The following is a 21,540-nucleotide window of genomic DNA, read 5'->3' on the forward strand; positions in this document are numbered from 1 at the left end:
CTGACCTGTGAACCTTTTATATCTGGCGGCTTTTTCGGTTTCTGGAGTTCAAAGTCTTTCCTTACTTGAACTCGTTGCAAAATAAACATTGAGTCGTCCAGCAGCTCTTTCTTTCTTTGTTCTGTTTCAACGTCTGGATTTTGCTTTGAAGTTTCTTCATCATTAGGTACAATACCGCAATTAACTGCATCCCCTTTATTAACACTGATTTTCTCATACCCTCTTTCAGTAAAAGTATATTCATTTTCCTCTACACGTGAAAATTCATCTTCACTTGAGTCATCACTACTCTCTTCCTCTACATCAGATTCACTTAAGTACGCTATTTTTGCACAATAGGGAGAGTTAGAATATTCAGTTTTGTTTGCATTTGCGTACCTTCCATCATCCGAACTATCGTCGGAATCCGACCATTCCGGATCGCTTTCAGGTTCTAACATAAAAGCTTTTCTGAGACAGGCACTAAGTTCTTCCTCTGTATTGTCGTCAGGCTTGGATTTTAATTCAATCTCCTCTTTTGGCAAAACGGCCTCATCACCAGCTTTATTTACATCTACTGTGACTTCATATTTAGTGTAATCCTCGTGGACTTTAATTACTTTCAGGTACTCATCTACCCCTTCTCCACGGTGCCTCTCGGTAGCAGCTTGTACTATTGGCGGACTGTTAGCAGAAGTTATTTCTTCGTCAATGCTGAGGATTTCATCCTCCAAATCCTTTCTATCATTAACCTTCCTCCTATCAGCAGCACGCATACTTTGCGCGGCGCTATTTTTTCTCCCCTCTTCAAATTTGGGCCACGTCACTTTATGGACGTCCCTACTATCTCTCTTTCCACCAACTAATTTCTTCGCCTCATACTCCCTTTTAAAATCCTCCCACTCACATTGCTTTAGGCCCTTGTACAGATCATCGATCTGCACACGCCAATCAGTTACTTCTGCTAATTCATCCTCACCTTTTATCTCATTGCAAACACTGCTAACCGCACCTCTCTGTGTATTCACAGTTTCATTTATTGTTTCCTTTGTCACGGAATTATCACTCGTAAATTTTTCCTTAGCTCTGACGGCTACGTTCGTACCTACTGCTGCCGTATTGCTAGCGGGTTCTTTCCGAACAGATGTTCTGCTAGGCTGGGCCGTTGCCCTCTGATGCTCTACTCGCCTGTTAACATGTAGCACTCTGTGCCGCAGAGATGACTCATTCTGGCTCGCACCTGACGCTTGTTTCGCCACACCACTTTGCGGCGTTCCATGTCTGTCCTTAGCCTGTCTCATTACATTACTGTCGGTCCGATATTTTTTCTTAAATCGGGGCCGGTATGTATTGTCCGCTTCCGTTTGGCCCGCAACGTTCGCGGTAATTAGTTTCCCGCGTCGTTATTATTTTGCGTGGTATACCCTCTACCGCGACCTGGATTATTTCCTCTGCCTCTTCCTCTGCCTCTTCCTCTCTGTATTATATTGACTCGAAATCCATCGCCGTCATTTCTTTCGTCATTGTTTCGGTTATTACGGTTACCAAAATTTTGATAATTGGCACGACTTTCGCGCCAATGGTCTTCGTCTTCGACCCTTTCTAGAAATGCTTGGAAGCTATGATGATTGCTTCCTACATACCTCTTTGAATCCTCCGGAAGCTTTTTATATAGCTCCCAGATAATTTCCGAATCTGATCTTCTACCTCTTAAGTGTGTCAATTTTCGGTACCAATACTCACAGAAATCTTTCAAAGAATTTCTGCCCCGGTTATCATGCTGTTTGGCCATGATAAACTCGCGCCATAAATGGTCCTGCTTTTGTTCAGACCAATATTCTTCCGTAAATCTCTGCCTAAATTCTTCGAACGTCAATCGTTCGGTATTTAAGTTATCCCCCAGCGCTTAGCATCACCCGCTAAGGCTCTAATTACAACGTTTATCTTTTCCTGATCAGATAAGTGCTCAGGAAATACTCTCTCGGAATTTTTAATAAAATCTAACGCATGCCACCCGTTATGTTTCTTGGCTGGATCGAAGCGTTCCTCGCTTTCTAACAGCTTCGTAATTGGTGTGCCATTACAGACAACACCAGGCCTATCTTTAATTTTGCTCTCCAGATCGAAAATTCTGCCTTGAATTTTCGTAGTATTTTGTTCACAATTTGGAACACATCCGGTTACTTTTTTACTTAAATCCCTTTCAGTGTCTAAAACTACCTTTTTCAATTGTGATATCCCGTGTTGGCATTCGTTTACGATCTCAGTTTTGAGACCGAAAACTTTTTCGTCTACCTTAGTTTCAACCAGAGGTTCTACTTTCTCATGGATGTTGAGAATTTCAACATCGAATCTACTATTAATGTCTCCAATTTCCTCGTGCATAGTATCCATATTTTTGTTAATGTTATCAATTTCAAGTTTCAGTGTATTTACCACAGAACTTAAATTACCCACTTTTTGTTCTACCTGTTCTATTTGTTTACTAATTTTAATTCCCTGTCCTTCAACCTGCGTTTTAATTTGATCCACCTGTGTTTTGAGTTGCTCGTCAACGTGTGTTTTAAGCTGTTCATTCTGTGTTTTCAGTTGCTCGTCAACGTGTGTTTTAAGCTGTTCATTCTGTGTTTTGAGCTGACTTCCCTGTATTTTGAGTTGCTCGTCAACATGCGTTTTGAGCTGATTAACCTGATTGTCGACTTGTTTTTGAAGTTGCTCATTCTGTCCTGCAATTTGTTTGGTTAATTGTTCAAATAAGTCGTTCATACTTAAAATTTTTATACTATTTCGTTCTACAGGATCGATTTGTTCCGATTATACTTCAAAAGTTTCTTTCGGTTCTTTCTTTATCTGTGGTGAATCAAACATGTCAGTGGATTCGTTTACATAACCACTATCATCTACAAAGTCACCTTCTACTTCCTGTTTTATTCCTTGCTGTGTCCGAGGCGATCTCAACCTTTCAATCTGTTCATTGACATGTTCGTGGTATTGTATGTACGCCAACTGTCTTTCGCTAACGCCATCTGTTATCTGGCCGCGTAAACTCCGGCTACTGCCATGCGCCTCTTCCATTATGCTCGGCACATCTACCCCGTCTACTTTCCCGTCCATACTGAATGCCAACTATACCACACTATTATACTTGACTCACACTGCAGTTTCTTTTACTGAACTTTATTGCTATTCGTGCCACTGAACATCCACTGTTCAATCTTTACGTTAATTTGTAACCGACAACAACTGGATGTCCTGTCACCAGGAAGCCACTTGTAACGCTACCGCCCTGGACGGACGTACGTTAGCTCTATAAAGCCTGTACTGCGATAAGTTCACGGGCTTCACCTTATAAACAAGGATTTTAGTACATTAGTTGACCGCGTGTACCTAATAGAAGCAAGATCGGACTTATATTCAGTCAATAACTACAGTGATGCATCAAGCAAATGTAAAGTATAATTACTCTTTCGCATGGACAAGAAGTACACACAGTAGATGCTACCTATAATTAACAATTCGGTCGCCAGCCTACTTAGGCAATGAGTGAGTTTTTCCTTGTACAAGTGGATGCATGTACAAGCATAGTAACACGTAGTAATGATGCGTTATATGGCAAAGTTTGGAACCGGAAAAATCCACTGAACTAAAGTTTTCTCTTTTTGTACTACTTTGGACGAGCTAAATTTACACAACACCACACAGTAATGATTACTACGAACTGCATTTTGTATACTGATCAGACCGAAATCGGGCATAGATTGCCCTAGCATCGACAATCTTGAAAGTACACACACAATGTCACTATTAAGGATGGAAAAACACTAATACACTTAGGATTAATACAGAACTTTGCTTTACTGGACAAATCTGATCAGTACACTTCAAGGTTTGAAAGAATGGACTAGAGAAGGGGGAGGGGGGCCTGAAACTGTTATGGTCGTTATACTGAAACTATTAAGTACTGAAGGCAAATTTACACTCAAATTTATCAATCTATGGATAACTACTCTTTTGTCTTACTTCTGAATAATTTAACTGTCATTATTTCTGTCTCAAATTAATTAACTAACATCGCTAACTCAATTCAAAAAACTCTCTTCCAATTTAGTCATGCTTTTGTTCTTTACCAACATTTGCAATAACACACAGGAATTTTAGACTCCTTTATGGCATAGATTAATCTGCTGATAATTTTCACTAACACTAACATTAAACTTTCAGTTCAGGATACTCGGATTGCACAATACGAGGTAAGGATCCTGTCTAGGTCAGTGATCAGGATCAGTAATGGCTAAGGCAATTCTGGTAAAAGTCACGTTATTATTGAACAGTTAGAAACAGTTTCGACACTGGTCCACACAGATACACTTCTAAAGATGAAATAAATGTTTGACCTGTGCAGGTCGGTGCGGCGGATGGTGGGCAGCGAGATAGCGGGCAGCACGGCACACATACGAGCATGGCTAAGGCTCACACAACATCGGCACTTTCCATCTTCTTAGCGTCGTAATCTTTCCAACTTTGTGCCTCAGAATATAGCCATGCCAAGTAGTCGTCGGAATCGGTTCATCCGAGGCTCAATGGAATCCACTTTTCCTGGGTAGCCTCCTCGGTATAGTACGTGTACTTCCGACTGTTGCTCGCCTCCGACTGTTATACTGAGCCCGTTGTGCCGAACCGCGCCAGTGTGCGTTTTCCCGCCTCGCCTGCCTCCACCTTTTCCCGCTCCCCCTACAGGTAGGGTATTCATCACAGGTTTTCTACTACACATATCCTAATGCATTACCTACGTATGGACCAAGTGTATAAATTACAATTTTCACATCTTACAATAGTTTTAACATTAAATACACTTTCCTTTGATTACCACATTATTTGAAATCTAACATAAATAATAATATTCGTTTCAAAAGTTGCTCACAGTTTCTTTAACATGACACGAAAAGAATCGAAAAAGAAATTCAAAACATTGCTTATATTAATTTATCTAAATTCATAAAGAAAAAAAATTGTTATATGTACAGTTGTCGTTACAATCAGTCCCATAGAGCTTAGAACTACTTAAACCTATCTAACCTAAGGACATCACACACGTCGATGCCCTAGGCGGGATTCGAACCTGCGACCATACCAGTCGCGCGGTTCCAGACTGTAGAGCCTAGAACCGCACGGCCACCCCGGCCGACCAGAAGTCAGCATCCATTGATATTCCATACTTGAGAAACCACCTCTGACGGCCGCGTGGCCGAGCAGTTCTAGGTGCTTCATTCCGGAACCAGGCGGCTGCTATGGTCACAGGTTTGAATCCTGCCTCGGGCATGGATGTATGTGATGTTCTTAGGTTACTTAGGTTTAAGTAGTTTTAAGTTCTTTGGGACTGATGAATTCAGCTGTTAAGTCTCTTAGCGCTTAGAGCCATTTGAACCATTTTTTGAAATCACCTCTGTTCTCTCTCAAGTGGCTGCTTCCTGTTGTAATACCTGCACCACAAACCCGTAGACCAAGGTGACATCCGGCTGAGGGACCAAAATTTGTTCTCACACATCAGGCAGTGGCATTCCTCTGCTTGAGAAATTCCAGAAGTGCATTGTAAATACTGTTTGTTAGAGCTTTAAACATGTAAACAGTGTTACACAGTGTAAAATACGAGATCTATTCAGTAGTTGCATACTGCAGTTCCCAAGCTGGAAAAACAATGCTCTTTAGCAAAGGAGACGTAAAGTTTGTCATAGTCACATTCTATAAACTCTGAATATTGTTTCTTAGAGTTCAAAAAACTCAATCAGTCTTGCACAGAGTCAAACATGCAATCCATTATGTAGCTGTATATTGAAGTCCCCAAGTCGGTAAACCATGTTCTTTAGATAAGAATGATGTAAAGTTAATAATAGCCACATGTCTGAACACTTTATAAAAATCTACAAGGTGGTTGTTAATAACGTTGTGGTCACACTTAGGCTTGTGATCGAACGTATATAAATTTATCACTCTACATGGTGGTCACCCAGCTTAAACAATCTATTCTAGTTGTCTTATCGCTGTCCACGTTTTCGCTGGTTCCTAGGGCTTCCATGTCGACTTTTTCCCTTGCTGTCACACACTCGTTCTGTGTACGAGAATTTTCCTACACCAAGCACATGTAAGTACTTCCTGATTCTCTCTCAATTTCTTCGCATTTTGTCATATTTTCCCTCAGTTTATATGCAATCTCCGTCAATTTTCGTAATTCTACTGATTTCATGTCACTTGCGCTCGTGCAACCATGATCTCACTTCTGGCCATGTATTCTAAAATTCCTTGTAAATGTTGTACAGGTGTCAACCTCTAGGGCAATTGTGCTATTCTTCTATATTTGACTCCCACAAATTGTTGATCAATTAATTTGATAGGGTAGTGCAAATGGACTATTTCTCGCCGTTTTTTGTATCGCATGAAGACCGTATTCTGAAGAGGGATGAAAACTTCTATCTGCATGCTTGGACATGTTGGTTCATACATGTGTTCACACAGGCAGGAAATAACCACTTTTGAGAGACAGGAACAGAGACAATCACAACCATGCAGCGTCAGCTAACAAATACCATACATAACAGTTTCTGCATGGTTTTTAACAACATTTTTCAGTGTGTCTATTGAGGTACCAGGAATACATATGAGTAGACTGCTTTCTTAGAGGCTTTCTTAGATGAGAGAGACATCTGCCTCTAAACTGACATCAATCTGCGTTAAAAGATGATAGAAAGTGGATGAAGTAACCAGTTGAGAGGGGTTGTAATGAGGTAGGATATTATGGTAGACTGATGATGCATTGTAGAATGAGGAAGATGTGTCTTGTCATTTATCGCACGTTTAACCATCTTTTTCCCATTGTTATCTCGAGCTGTATCAGTTGTGTGGCATAACCCACATTTGACTCGTTTTCAATTGCATGTTATCTGTGTGACTTAGTGCTCTACCCGCCTGCAATCGTTAATAGAAAGCCTCCCTATATCACTGTCTCGAGAGGAAGTCCAAAGCATATGTGATGAATTCCGTCCACCAAACTGATGGAAACCCTATTTCAACATCCTTCTTTAGATGAACAATGATGTATGCGAAGCACTTCATTTCCTTTTTACATCTTGGGCACATATCGAGTCTTCAGCTTTACAACTGGAGAGGTTCAGAGTTACTGACAGGCGTTTGTGAGGTACAACAATCTTCGTGTATACATTTGTTTTACAGATGATGTGTGTGTCTGTTTCTCCAAAAGATGTTGTTGTTTCATGCATTTCCTGTTGCTGTGCTGATGATCATTTTACAGAACTGATGCAAGCACAGCATAATTTCCAATTCATAATCTGATATGAACAGTTGGTGCTATATACCCCCAGAAAGCTATATAGTGCATGTATCACAGGGAATCTATGTTTTCTTTTTCCTTTAGTGCAGAAGATAGTAGTTTTATCATCTTAAAGTTTCTTACCATAGTGGGTGGGATAGAAAAAACTTGCATGGTGAATGTATGTTAGGTGTTGGAAATATACTACCTGCATTGAAGTATTAACAGGGCTGCATTCCACATGACTACTATACCAGAAACCACATTGCTTTAACTTTATGACACATTTAAGTGCAGAACCGTGTAGCCTTAGGCACGTACATTTATGTTCTATGATAATTTCTCTCTTTCCAGTAGTTTTTTGGTATGGAATCCAAAAATTACACAGGTACTATGGAATTGATGGCACAAATGATTTACATAATTTTGTTTCAAACTCCTTCCAACTGGAGTTCCATCATATATAAACTATATGTTTCTTCTTCTTTGTAACCATTTGTTATGACATCACAAAACACTCGAATGTATCAGGCTCATATCTACTATAAGCCAATAAGGAGTGCTAACCTCCTCAGCATGATGCATCTAGAGAGATTGTGTGTAATTGGATGGGTGCATGAGTATGATTGGTACAGAACAGTCTTTGCAGAATGGCAGATATAGCACTGGAATGAGAATACTGGTCTATATCACTAGTGTCTGTTGGTTGTGCGAGTTTGGAACATGTCTTATGCTCTTTCCAAAAGAAAAATATCGAAGTGTATTGATTACGTGGAACTCAGCTCGTTCTGTTCCTTTACAAGACATCGAATGTAGCATGCCCTCCAACTTCAGGTCAGTTCAAAATTAAATCGGAGGTGATGTTGCAGGGAGGGTTGGTTAAAGTCAAAGGAATAGTCACAAGATGCATAGAGAGACGTCCTAGAGTTTTGCTTAGGATCCTAAGCTAAGAGGTTCAACGACAGACCAGCTGATTTCAAAATACAGAGCAGAGTGCTACTGTGGATATGATTTTTTTTGTTGATGTTGTAACCACCAAAGGTGATGGTGAGGTCTTTCAATCTCAGACTTTATCCTACAAATGTGAGAATACTTTATGGCTCCTAACCACATAGGGAGCGGTGGGTAGTCATAATAAGATCTTACCAAATTTATAAAGTGTTTTGGCTAAGGAATGTAGTTTTTCCACAACCTCTCTGATGATGGTAATTTCCTGTGCTAAGAAACAGTATTTGTGCTGCATGATGTAGGTAGAATAACAGGGTTAGTGATATGTCCACATGTATATAGCACTCACAAACTAGTGGAGAGTGATGGTTTAGTAATGATACTGAAATTGACGTGTAATGTAATTTGCTGACAGCATCAGGAGATTGACAAGATGAGATGTTTAGTTGATGTGAGAAGTCATCGAGTGTTATGATTTGGAACTCAAGTAATTCCATAAAATGCGTTTAAATGATGGGAAACCTTGTAAAATTACGAAAATTGATGGAAAATACATATCACTAAGCTAAATGCAATAAAAATTTGGATGAAGGAGGGTACTGACAAGCTCACTTGGATACATGAAAATCATTTCATTCCTTTATGGGTATGATTGACAGCTGATAGTGCATACCGTCCTTGCTCTATAGGTTTAAGCTCTGCAAAATACTCCAAATTCCACATGTGGTGTAGCACATGTGGTGTGAGAGCCTTAAAAATGAAAATGCAGTGTCCAAAGATTTGGAGGTCATGATGACCACCGCCTAGGACACCAAAACAGTGATCGTATACCTCGGTGCAATATGCACTGCCAGAATGAGGAATCAATGCTCTTGGTCTCTTCAGAGACAGAGTGCTGAGACACATTCTGCCTCATCACTGTGGAACATAAGTTTAAATGTAGTGTTCATCACCTTCAGAGAGTTGTTTGGAAAGTCTCCACAATGATGCAAACTTTTCCCTTTTCCATATGTTGCTATTTCTTTCACATTTTCGTCAATAAGAAACATCGCATCTGTTTTTTTATTTCAACCATCAGGAGTGTTGTGGAAGCAATATATCTTACACAATGTGATATTCAGCTTTCTGTGAGAGCCTATGGATCAAAACATAATAATGCAGGCTTCGCACTTGACATGAACCTCAAAATCATGGTAGAAAAACAAAATGTATGGCAGTGTACAAAGCTATAGTCATACGCTGCTTGGATGTGTTGCAGCAGAAAAACAATGTAACAAACCGCTAATGAAATAACAACACAGGAACCCTCTCTTGTCATTGACAGTCTGTGTATATGATCCTCCTACAGTACACAAGAAAAAAATTTACACACAGTCTGTGGAAGCAACTACAATCATGGCACATCTGCTCCAATGGACTAATAAGTGTATATTTAATCGGATCACTACATATCGATGTCAACACGCATACAGTATCTGCTTTCGATATATCACAAGAGAGAGACATGATAAAGTCTTATCGAGTTCTCTACCAGGTGACATTACTAAAGATTTTTTAGTTCTTAGATTTATTCCATTGGATGTTATAAAAATAATGAGGAGATAGACACACAGACAGACAGATAGATAGATAGATAGAGACTCTGTACAGCCTACAAAAACTCTGACACCATAACACTGTTGTATTTCTAGCATATTAATCATAGGTGTATGACAAATAAGATTAGAACATGTACAAGGGGAACTTATAGACAATAATTCGACATCGAGGAATTGTAGGAGTTATACTTCAGAATTTCTTTGTGCTTCCATGTATACTCTGCATGGTTGTGAATTTCCTCCTATGTGTTACTGTGCTGTTTTTCTCATTGTGATAGCTCCCTACTTAGTCAGCGATGGGTGGCTGACTAGACAGTCTTCTAACTAATGGAACAATACTGTCGGAACATGATGGGATTTCAAGAGAATGAGCAGGGATCTGTGACTTGGCTAGTGACAACTGTTATCATAATCATGTGGATTCTATTGCTATATATCAAAGACTGGAAGATTCATGAGAATATGGTGGTTAAGCGAAGTTTAGAGGTGAGCTCTGTATCCCTTCTTCTAAGTGTTGTGGGCAAATTTGTTACAGCCTCTCACATATGTCTCGTGAAATGACTACAGTAAGAAAATTAGAAGCTAATACAAAGGTTTTTACTAAGAGACAATCTGCTGCAGAAGTTATGACTTTTGTTTTATTGATAAATAAGAGACAACATGAGTTTTGCATACCTACAAATGGATCTACTGACATCTTCATAGGTATGCTAAATTTACATCTACGTCTATACACATACTTCAAGAGCCATTGTATGGAGCATTGCACAGTGCGCTCTGGACCACTACTGAACATTTTATTTCCTATTTCACTGACAAGAGACTTTGTAGATGACGATGCATTTGGCTACTTTAAGAGAGTCTGAAAGTGAGGAGGCATCCTATGACACAGGTAGAACATGTTCTTAGCAGTCTCTCATGAGCCAAAAGTGAGTTAAATATTCTAGTCCTCTGGTGCAAGTTGTAACAGGTATTAAGCTGAAAGAGCAGATTTTTTCTTGTTTTTTTTTTTTTTTTTTTTTTGCCTGATGACAGGACTCTTAGATACTTATGGCCTCTGCATATTGTAGTGCATTTTCACAACATGTGACGATACTTCTGTGATGTATCCACACATTTTTTCTGTCTTTGAAAATAATTCATAGAATAAGGAGGAATCTACATTTCACGTGATAAATTCGAAGTTATCCATGTCTTGTATAGGGTAAAGTGGATTTTTTTTAAACTGGGGAGGGTCTCTGTTGGGGGTGGATTTACCGTTAGATCTATACGTCCAAGCCAACCTGCTTGTCTTGCAGAGTGCTGCAGCCAGCAGCAGAGGTGCTCATGGGGGGCTTGGCTGACTGGAAGCCACAAATTAGCCTGTGATGACTGGTCACACGCAAAGAATGCTCTGACTTGTTGACTCTCGACCACAGCCACAGCTCCCAGTGTCAGAGCCTTTTGGATGGCTGAGTAGCGAAGTAATCAGTATGCCCGTTGAGTGACAACAGAAGTGGATGTGTGTGTTGTGTGAAAAAATAGCGAGTGTTTGGCCTGGACGATTACTCCGATTATTCCCACCATGCAAATTGATCAGTTCTCTGCTTGACAGTCACAGTGACAGTTTTTCCAGTCTTTGAGCATCTGGTTCAGCTGGAGATGTGCATGCAATTATGGTCACGTGTGTGTGTGCCTCTCTTGACTGGTGCAGCAACAGCTAACCCAGCAGTCGTGGATGGCATGCACTTTGTAATCATGAGTATGTGTTATGAGAAGACTTTATCACCAGATATGTTTAGTGAAAACGTTGTGAAACTACTTGAGTTCTAAAACGTTGGTGCTTACAAGACCTCGGATATATTTAGTGCCACAATCTGTTTGTAGCGAAAATGTAATTATTTGATTTGTAAAATCTTTGTGTGTGATTCTCAAACGTTGAAAATATGTTTTATCATGCAGGTGGTGAGTGTTTTAAGCAGTCTATATGACTCCTGCAAGGAGTTACGCAATTAATTTGATAGGGTAGTGCAAATGGACTATTTCCTGCCATTTTTGATACCACAACTGTGTCAGCTTTCCCTTTGTCCTCAGCATTGGCCTACAGGAACACAACATTCTGAGGAGGGATGGGAACTTCCATATGTGTGTTTGGACACATTGGTTCATGCATATGTTTACACAAGCAGGAACAAACCACTTGAGAGAGACAGAGGCAGGAGGCGAGTTTGGAAATTCTCAAACCCAGTGGTTTGTTCAGGGGTCACGAGAACAAATGGAGGCACTCTGGCAGGTAGGCATGTCACCTTGGTCTATAGGTTTGATGTGTAGGTGTTACTACAGAAAGTAGCCACTTGATAGAGAGCAGAGATGTTTTCCCTTGTATTGAATATCAAAGGACATCGGCTTCTGGTTCATGGTCAGTGGTATACAGTATTTAATATGGCGCTTACAGCTATTACACTATGGGAAGTGGAGACAGAGGTGGGGGTGCAGTTGTGAGCTCTCCCCAACTGGGAGAGTCCTGTGTATCACTACGTGATTAAATAAAGAATATCTAAATTGAACTGAACTATATATTATTGACATTGATTTGAATTTTGTGTTGAGAAATTCATCCTCTCCAACACAAACTGAGACTTTTCCCTAGCAATTTCCAGATGTGTGGTGGTGAGTGGAAAGTGGGGGAGAGGAAGGTAGGGGGGGTGGGGTTTCTCAGGATGGGGAATATTGACTCAGAACTGAACTTAAGAGGGGCTGACAAAAAAGTCCCCATTTGCACAGAGTGAGGGTGGGAGGAGGAGCAAGAGGTGAGGGAGATTTCTCAGAAGGATGGATTACCTCCAGAGGATCATAAATCAAACCATAGAGGGTCAGGCCGGCCGGGGTGGCCGAGTGGTTCTAGGTGCTACGGTCGCAGGTTCGAATCCTGCCTCGGGCATGGATGTGTGTGATGTCTTTAAGTTAGTTAGGTTTAATTAGTTCTAAGTTACAGGAGACTGATGACCTCAGAAGTTAAATCCTATAGTGCTCAGAGCCATTTTGAACCACAGAGGGTCATAATACCAGTTAGTATAACAGTAGGTGAGAATAGGGGCGGGGAGAGGGATGAGAGGAAACTGCTTAGCCGAACAATAGGTTAAGGGACCCTGGGGGGTGAGGAAGGGTGGGGTTACAGGCTAAACCACTTAGCAGAATAATAAGTTAAACGACCCATGGTCTGAGAAGGGGTGGGTGTTGCATGAAAAACTACTTAGGAGAATAATAGGTTAAGATCATAAATCAATCAGCTGTCATATTTTAATTAATTTGCATATCGGTTTGATATCAAAAGTGACATACAACCAACTTTATTCCACTACTAAGATCTAATTTTAATATGTGAAAGTTTCTTGTCTGAGAATAATTTTGCATTTCTTTGTAGAAATTTTTAAAGTTCATACCTGATTTTTTTTTCGAAACTCGGTCCAGCTATGCTTTTCAGAAGCTTATGTGATAAGTTTCACATTAAGCAAACCATTTTTATGCTAACGCCTTTAGTGAACTTGTTTGTTTTGCAACCTCCAGCTCTTCATAACCTGGGCTACTCCTGTCATCTCTTCATGTCTATTTCACTGTAGACAGTCGGTAACTTATTTAAATATTTTATTTCTTATCTTCTCATCAACTTTTTTTTACTGTTGCTCACTTCAGTGCAATACAAGCTTCTCTTGGCTGTGGGAGCAGAAAACCTGCTGTTCTGTCCCATCTTCTCCTTGGATTGATGCTCCCTCCCACTGATAATAGTAAATCTGCTTTCCATTGTTTAACATCGACGCGCAAGTCGCCGAAGTGGCGTCAAATCGAAAGACTTGCACCGGGCAGATGGTCTACCTGACGGGAGGCCCTGGTCACACGACATTTACACTTATTGTTTAACCACCCATTTAATTTTATAACATCGTTCAGCAGAACTGTAACTGAGATCCTTCCACTTGTTTCTCCCATAGTTTTCCCACAGTCCACGTTTTACTTCCATACAAATTCTGTGCTCCACATATGGAGTATCAGAGTCCCAGTTTCATGTCCATATTCAACACCAAGACAGCCCTTTCTTCCAAGAAAACTTTCTTTCATTGAGTCCACCTTATTATGATCTCTTCCTTGCTTTATTGATCTTGGGTGCCCTTGATTCTTAAAGAAGAAAGTTCTTTAAAAAATATTCAAATGTGTGTGAATTCTTAAGGGACCGAACTGCTGAGGTCATCGGTCTCTTGACTTACACACTACTTGAACTAACTTATGCTAAGAACAACACACACCCATGCCCGAGGGAGGACTCGAACCTCTGGCGCGAGAGGCCACGCAATCCGGGACATGGCGCCTCAAACCACACGGCCACGACAGGGTGGGAGTTCTTCAGTTCCCTCCTTACTGCATCCTCCCCCAAATCAGTGCTAAGCGAATCACTTTCTACTAATCTTCATCACCTTAGTTTCCATTTTCTTCGTTCTCGACCCGTATTTTGTGGTAAATATGCTGTCAAAAGCCACACCGTTATTTTAAAAACCCTCGTTATTTTATTTTTTTATTTTAGTTATTTTATTTTACTTTTTTCGCCAAAATACGTATTTCATTTTCAGTTCTCACTACTCCTATCCGTTACTTTTGTGACTTCATTTCTGTTCTGAAAGACTCTTTCACTTCCTCACAGCTTGCTCAGTATATTGCCCTTGAATTCACGTATTCTTTAGGTGTTCTCGGAAGTTTTTCCCTCTGAAATACCTTTAACGGGCTCCTGGCCTTTCCTCTATTAATCTCAAACACACAGCTAACTATCCGCTACTTTTTTTTCTCAAGGTAAACTTATCATAATTTGTGTTTCCCTCTTTCCAAACATTATTGTAGACAACATGCTTTAAGCATGATATATATGAGACAAGTCATTCAATAGTTTTCACGTTTATACGTTCGAATCTTCATCATAATATTATGCTAATCCATTTCTGTGAACCTGATCGGAAGTAGGTCTGTGTTCGAACACATTAGACAGTAAAGAGTTTTATGTGTTTTCGATTATAGTAACTCTGTTACTGGAATGCCAGCTTCATTGGAAATCACTCAGTACTTTGTCGAATTCTGACATCATTAATGGATCGTCTATTTGTTTCACATGTAGTTGCATCTAATCTTCAGACATACTGCAGGTTAGCTATTATCCTTCATGCTGAGTTTCCTTGTATTTTTTCATTACCCACTCTTCTGGATATAACATAGTTTTCTCATCTGCACCGCCTACGTTACAACCTATGCTTTACACTTCTCTGATTTTACGTCTGCATTTCTTGTATTCAGCATCAAATTAAGACCCCCTCTTATTCAATTTCTATGCACATGTGTCTCATCTATTCTGATTTCCTTCTCCGTTTTTCCCGATTATTTTATTTTTATAAGCCCTATAAAGCTGACATTTATTTCAGTTTTTTATCTTTAAAGTGTAGTATCTTTAAACTGAAGAATATTTAATCTGTTTTGATTACATTGCTTCTACTTGTGTTGCATCTATTGTTCCACTACACCGCTAATATCTCAATTATATCGTTATTGATTAGATTCTACTCTTGTTTTACTGGTGCATACTCAATGGTCTTATGTTGCCATTTATTTACAGCCTCATACAATTTTCGCGTTCCCTCCACTTTCTTAATGTTTCACCTTATCATGTACTTACGTGTAATATTTTTCATTTGAGCATCGAATTCCTCTCTGCTAGATTTTATATTTACACCTCATGGTGTTTTGCAGTCTTGTGTGTAGTTCATTCTGTGTAGTGTAATTCAATCGACATCATTTCTGGATCTAGTCTATATATACCTGAACCTACTGAAAGCTTTGAAGAGAGTGCTGGGAAAAATTAGTGAAAATTCATTTCAATACTCTATAAAATTTTTCTTCGTTCTCATTTCTAAACTCCATGTCTTCTTTTACGATAATTCGAGCAAGGATCTTTTACATTATCTTGTTTTGTTATGTTAGGATGGGACAGAAACACCTAGCTGATGTGCTTGGGATGACACAGAACATCAGATTACGTGATTATCTATGATTTCTGAAACACACGTGTGAAGCACTGGCAACAATGTTCCTATCATAAAATGTTTCTGAACCTCTTGAAAACAGAAAGTGGGTACTTCTACCAAATGGTTCAAATGGCTCTGAGCACTATGGGAATTGACAGCTATGGTCATCAGTCCCCTAGAACTTAGAACTACTTAAACCTAACTAACCTAAGGACACCACACAACACCCAGTCATCACCAAGCAGAGAAAATTCCTGACCCCAGCGGGAATCGAACCCGGGAACCCGGGCGCGGAAGCGAGAACGCTACTGCTCTACCACGAGCTGCGGACATACTTCTACCAGTGTGCACTTCAGTGTTGTTTGTGTAAAAGGCTACCACCTAGCAAGTGTGGTGTCTGGCGGTGACACCACAGTGTATGTACACTGAGGGAACAAAAGTCACGGGATATCGATAAGCACATTTATGTCTGGCGACAGTATTGCGCACAAAAGGTATAAAATGGCAGTGAATTGACGTTGAGTGATTTATGTGAAAAGGTTTTCGACGTGATTATGGCCGCACGACGGGAGTTAACAGACTCTGAATGAAGAATGCTAGTTGGAGCTAGACAAATGGGACATTCCATCTCGTCAATCGTTAGGGAATTCCATATCCCGAGATCCACGGTGTCAAGAATGTGGAGAAAATACTAAATTTCACGCTTTCCTTCTCACCGTGGAAAACACGGTGGCCGATGGCCTTCAATTAACGACCGAGAGCAGAGGCTTTTGCGTAGAACTGTCAAAGCTAACAAACGGGCAATACTGCGCCAAATAACCGTACAAAGCAACGTGGGATGTACGATGAACATATGCGTTAGCACAGTACGGCGAATTTTGGAGTTAATGGACTATGGCAGCAGACGACCGACGTGAGTACCGTTGCTAACAGCAAGACTTTGCCTGTAGCACCTCTCCTGGCCTCGTGACCATATCGGTTAGTCTCTAGACGACTTGAAAACCTTGATCTGGTCAGAAGAGTCCCGATTTCAGATGGAAAAAGCTGATGACAGAGTTAGAGGTTGACGCAGACCCCACGAAGCCATGGACCCAAGTCGTCAACAAGGCTCTGTGCAATCTGGTGGTGGCTCCGTAATGGTGTGGGCTGTTTTTACATGGGCTGATCTGGGTCCTCTGGTCCTACTGAACCGACAGTTTCCAGCCATTCATGGACATCATCTTCCCTAACAAGGTGGAATTTTTATGGATAACAATGCTCCATATCACCAGGTCGCCATTGTTGGCGTTATACCAAATTTCAGACGTTACCTCTCACCATGGACAGCGCAGTGGGCGACGGGCTTCACTTAACGACCGACAGCAACTGCGTTTGCGTAGAGCTGTAAGTATAATACTGCGTGAAATAACAGCGGGAATCAATGTGGGACGTACGACGAACGTATCCGTTAGAATAGTGCGCCGAAATTTGGATTTAACGAGCTATGACAGCAGACGACCGTCGTGAATGCCTTTGCCAACAGCATGACATCGCCTGCAGAGCCTCTCCTGGGCTCGTGACCATATGGGTTACATACTAGACGACCGGAAAACAGTGGCCTGATCAGATGAGTCCCGATTTCAGTTGATAAGAGCTGGTGATAGGATTCATATGTGGCGCAGGCCTCACTTGGCCATGGACCCAAGTTGTCAGCACTGTACAAGCTGGTGGTGGCTCCATAATGGTATGGAATGTGTTTAAATGGAATGGACTGGGTCCTCTGGTCCAACTGAACCGATCATTGACTGTAAATGGTTACGTTCGCCTAATAGGAGACCATTTACAGCCAAACAATGGTGGAATTTTTGTGGACGACAATGCGCCTTGTCAGGGGCCTTCAGTTGTTCGCAATTGGTTTGAAGAATATTCTGAACAATTCAAGGGAATAATATAGCCACCCAGATCGCCCAACGGTGGATCCCACCGAACGTGCACAAAATCCTGCACGAGTAACACTGTAGAGGTAACATGGATCAGTATTTCTGCAGGGACTTGCAGTGCCATGTTGAGTCCATGCCGCATCAAGTTGCTGTATTACACCGGGCAAAAGGGAGGCCCTCTACGATATTATGAAGTATCCCATGACTCTTTTCACCTCAGCGTATGACTGTGTACAAAACATCAAATACAGTGATAAGGAATCTTGAAAGAAAGTATACTTTATGAAAGTTTATGTAATTCACTAAGAGGACTAAAATTTGTTCAAGGAAATCTACCTACTGAAAATTTATTTAATTCTTTATTTATTTTCATTATTACTTATTTATTTTCATTATTTTCTTTGGAGTTTAATTTTTACATCATTGAATACGCTTGAAAATAGATCCGTAGTCAGAAGTTAACGAAAAGGAATCACAAATAGTATTTTTAAATTTCTACATTGTAAAGAAAGTTAAACATTTAGAAAGACTTAACGCATTCCTACCGTTTTTCGGATTGTTAATTCCCGGGTTCTACAGTGCTTTGTGGGGGTTCTCAATAACTAACCATAGATTATGTTATGAGTTGCGAAAGATGAGGATAGTCATGTGAATAAAATACTGTATTGTCCAAAAGATTCCTGGTTAATGACTATATGATACAGAACCAAACACTACAAACATTTTCGTAAAGATGCCGATAAATTATGTGTGGCACCCTTCAACACCGTCACCTTCCTACAGCCAAAATTATATTTACTGCGAATGTTTTCCTTTTTTTTATTTTTTATTTTTATGTTGCAAAGCAGCTAACATATACAAGAAATGAGACCAAGATTATGAACAACGTATATTCTAATCCTCTTTTCTCTTTGTTTAGGTTATTCTGGGCAGTCTGCTGTCTGATGTCTTGGTACGCATCAGCGCTGCTTATGGGTTCCTCCTGGTTTCAATTTCAGAACAACGCCATCAGCTTCGCAATGGAAACCACATACCTGGAGTTCCATACGCATTTTCCTATGGTAGCCATATGTGAAAGTCCCTCCCGTAATCGTACGAACGAAATCGCCGAGAGGTAATTATGAGTCCATGACTTATATATGTAGACGTACTTGATGTTAGATTTAAAAATTAAAAAAAAAGGAAGTAGTCGAATTAAGTCGGGTGATGCTGAGGGAATCCGATTAGGAAATGAGACACTTCAAGTAGTAAAGGAGTTTTGCTATTTGGGGAGCAAAATAACTGATGATGGTCGAATTAGAGAGGATATAAAATGTAGACTGGCAATGGCAAGGACAGCGTTTCTGAAGAAGAGAAATTTGTTAACATCGAGTATAGATTTAAGTGTCAGGAAGTCGTTTCTGAAAGTATTTGTATGGAGTGTAGCCATTTATGGAAGTGAAAAATGGACGATAACTAGTTTGGACAAGAATAGAATAGAAGCTTTCGAAATGTGGTGCTACAGAAGAATGCTGAAGATTAGATCGGTAGATCATATAACTAATGAGGAGGTATTGAATAGGATTGGGGAGAAGAGAAATTTGTGGCACAACTTGACTATAAGAAGGTATCGGTTGGTAGGACATGTTCTGAGGCATCAAGGGATCACCAATTTAGTATTGGAGGGCAGCGTGGAGGGTAAAAATCGTAGAGGGAGACCAAGAGATGAATACACTAAGCAGATTCAGAAGGATGTAGGTTGCAGTAGGTAATGGGAGATGAAAAAGCTTGCACAGGATAGAGTGGCATGGAGAGCTGCATCAAACCAGTCTCAGGACTGAAGACCACAACAACAACATTGCCAAACATATTTCCTGGCCCTTCCTAAGATTTGTATCGATCACTTGATCAACTATTTCCACTATACCAATGTTTTTTGATGTGAGAAATGCTGACTAGCACCGTGGTTCGGAGTAATCGCTAAACTGAAGGTCCCTCTATAACTGGCTGAGTACGTCAGATTGTAAATCGGAGGAAGGCAACCGCATGCCACCTCCAATAACACCAGGCCCAGTAAAGCACTGGAGTGTTCACACCAATCTGTGGCTCGAAATCAGCTTTACCTTTTGCTTGCCGTATGTCACTACGGTAGCTTAACGTGAAATTCCGTTGATCTCAATGCATAATATGGTTAATGTGTTACTAGAAAAAACTGATTACTTTTTATTATTTTGTTACTCTTTACCTGAAATATTCTGTAAAGTTTTCTGTTCTATGGATTTTCATAACTGTCACCTTTTGTCACAAATTCAGTTTTTCCCTATTTGTGATGATCAGGATGATTATTATGGTTTTAGGGACCTGAACTGCTGGGTCATCACTACTCTCGTGCAAAATAAATAGATTCAAATGTGTCTGATATCGATTAACGACAACAAAAATCTCCCAAAATCGAACAGCAATAGAAACGTCCAAAATAAGGTTTAAAATACACTGTAAGACAAGGAAAATGACACACCGGAAAAGGGAAGGGGAACGAAATGAAATTTAATGTGCTGAGAAGGTATGTATTGTTAATTCAGCAGTTACAGAATCAAGTTAAGTTTGCAAAGAACTTGGCAATATAACCCCACTTACCATTATAAAGCTGTACCGCCTTTATTGGAAAGTGTGTCATACCGCCGTTGTATGCTCTCCTGAGGCACACTGAGCCACTACTGTTGTAGCTGGCACTTGACATCGTGGATGCTGGCACTGGGACTTAGTTGACTTCTGAGCTGCTCCCACACTCATACTGTCGAGGACAGATCTGAGAATCCCACTGGCCATGGAAGAACCTCAGCATCAAGCAGAAAGCAGAAGTAGTATGTCTATAGAGACTCGGATTCACGTAAATGTGGCATAGAACCTTATGTGGTTATAAGGTGTATCAAGTTGCGTTAAGATGTTTGAGTGAGAGAAGTGCAGAGACGGTGCCGTATGTGTTATTCGTATTAAGGTCGTTTGCAAGTGGTGAAAATTGACAGTAATGTCAAGCTAATACTTTCTCAGACTAAATGGTTCATATTTGGTAGCATCTAATAAAAGAAACAATCGCATAAGTTATACTGTTGCACTTGATACAAGTGGGTTCTGTAAGTTATATACAACTAAATACACCTACTTATGAGACAATAAAATGACTTGCAAGAAATTGGAAATTAAATGTCAATTACTAGTACGTACGCAGTTCCGCACAGTCATGTTTAAACTTTTCTACTTAGGTCAAGTTTTTGTGTTTAAGTACTCGCCAGGGTCATTTATTCCATATTTTAAGTATTTGTTGCACCTTATAGGCCGATGTTGGTTTTAAACATACTAAAATTTAAGAAGCCCGTGTAATGGCGGATCAAATGGCGGTCAACGATAACCCTTTTCGCCCCCACAGCAGTTGTGCTAAATTGCGGGAAAACTTCAAATAAGTGGCCTATGGAGGTTATTATCGAATAAATGAATACATATACGCCTAATGTGGCTTTAGAATGTATTAAGAAACATAACCATGATACATTTACCACAATACAGACTTATAGGTCCAGATAAGAACAATTACTCTTATAACAAATGAAACAAAAGTAGCTCGATACGACATATGAGCCACAAGGTCAAAACCAAACGAGCGATAAAGATCAATAGAGAGAGATTCCAGTTGTGAGTTGCTATCTAAACAGTATCCACAACAGCAGAGTGTCTTATATGTCTGCCTGCACCTATACCTC

General features: G+C 40.2%; 1 protein-coding gene across 1 annotated transcript in view; it reads left to right on the forward strand.

The window, feature by feature from the left end:
• Nucleotides 1–21,540, forward strand: part of LOC126474742 (sodium channel protein Nach-like) — a 215,725-nt gene that overhangs the window by 37,196 nt on the left and 156,989 nt on the right. Inside the window, exon 2 of the mRNA XM_050102219.1 lies at nucleotides 18,723–18,917. Coding sequence (XP_049958176.1) covers nucleotides 18,723–18,917 — 195 coding nt within the window. The remainder of the gene's footprint in view (nucleotides 1–18,722; nucleotides 18,918–21,540) is intronic.

This window comes from Schistocerca serialis, chromosome 4 (assembly GCF_023864345.2).
Source record: "Schistocerca serialis cubense isolate TAMUIC-IGC-003099 chromosome 4, iqSchSeri2.2, whole genome shotgun sequence".
NCBI lineage: Eukaryota > Metazoa > Arthropoda > Insecta > Orthoptera > Acrididae > Schistocerca > Schistocerca serialis.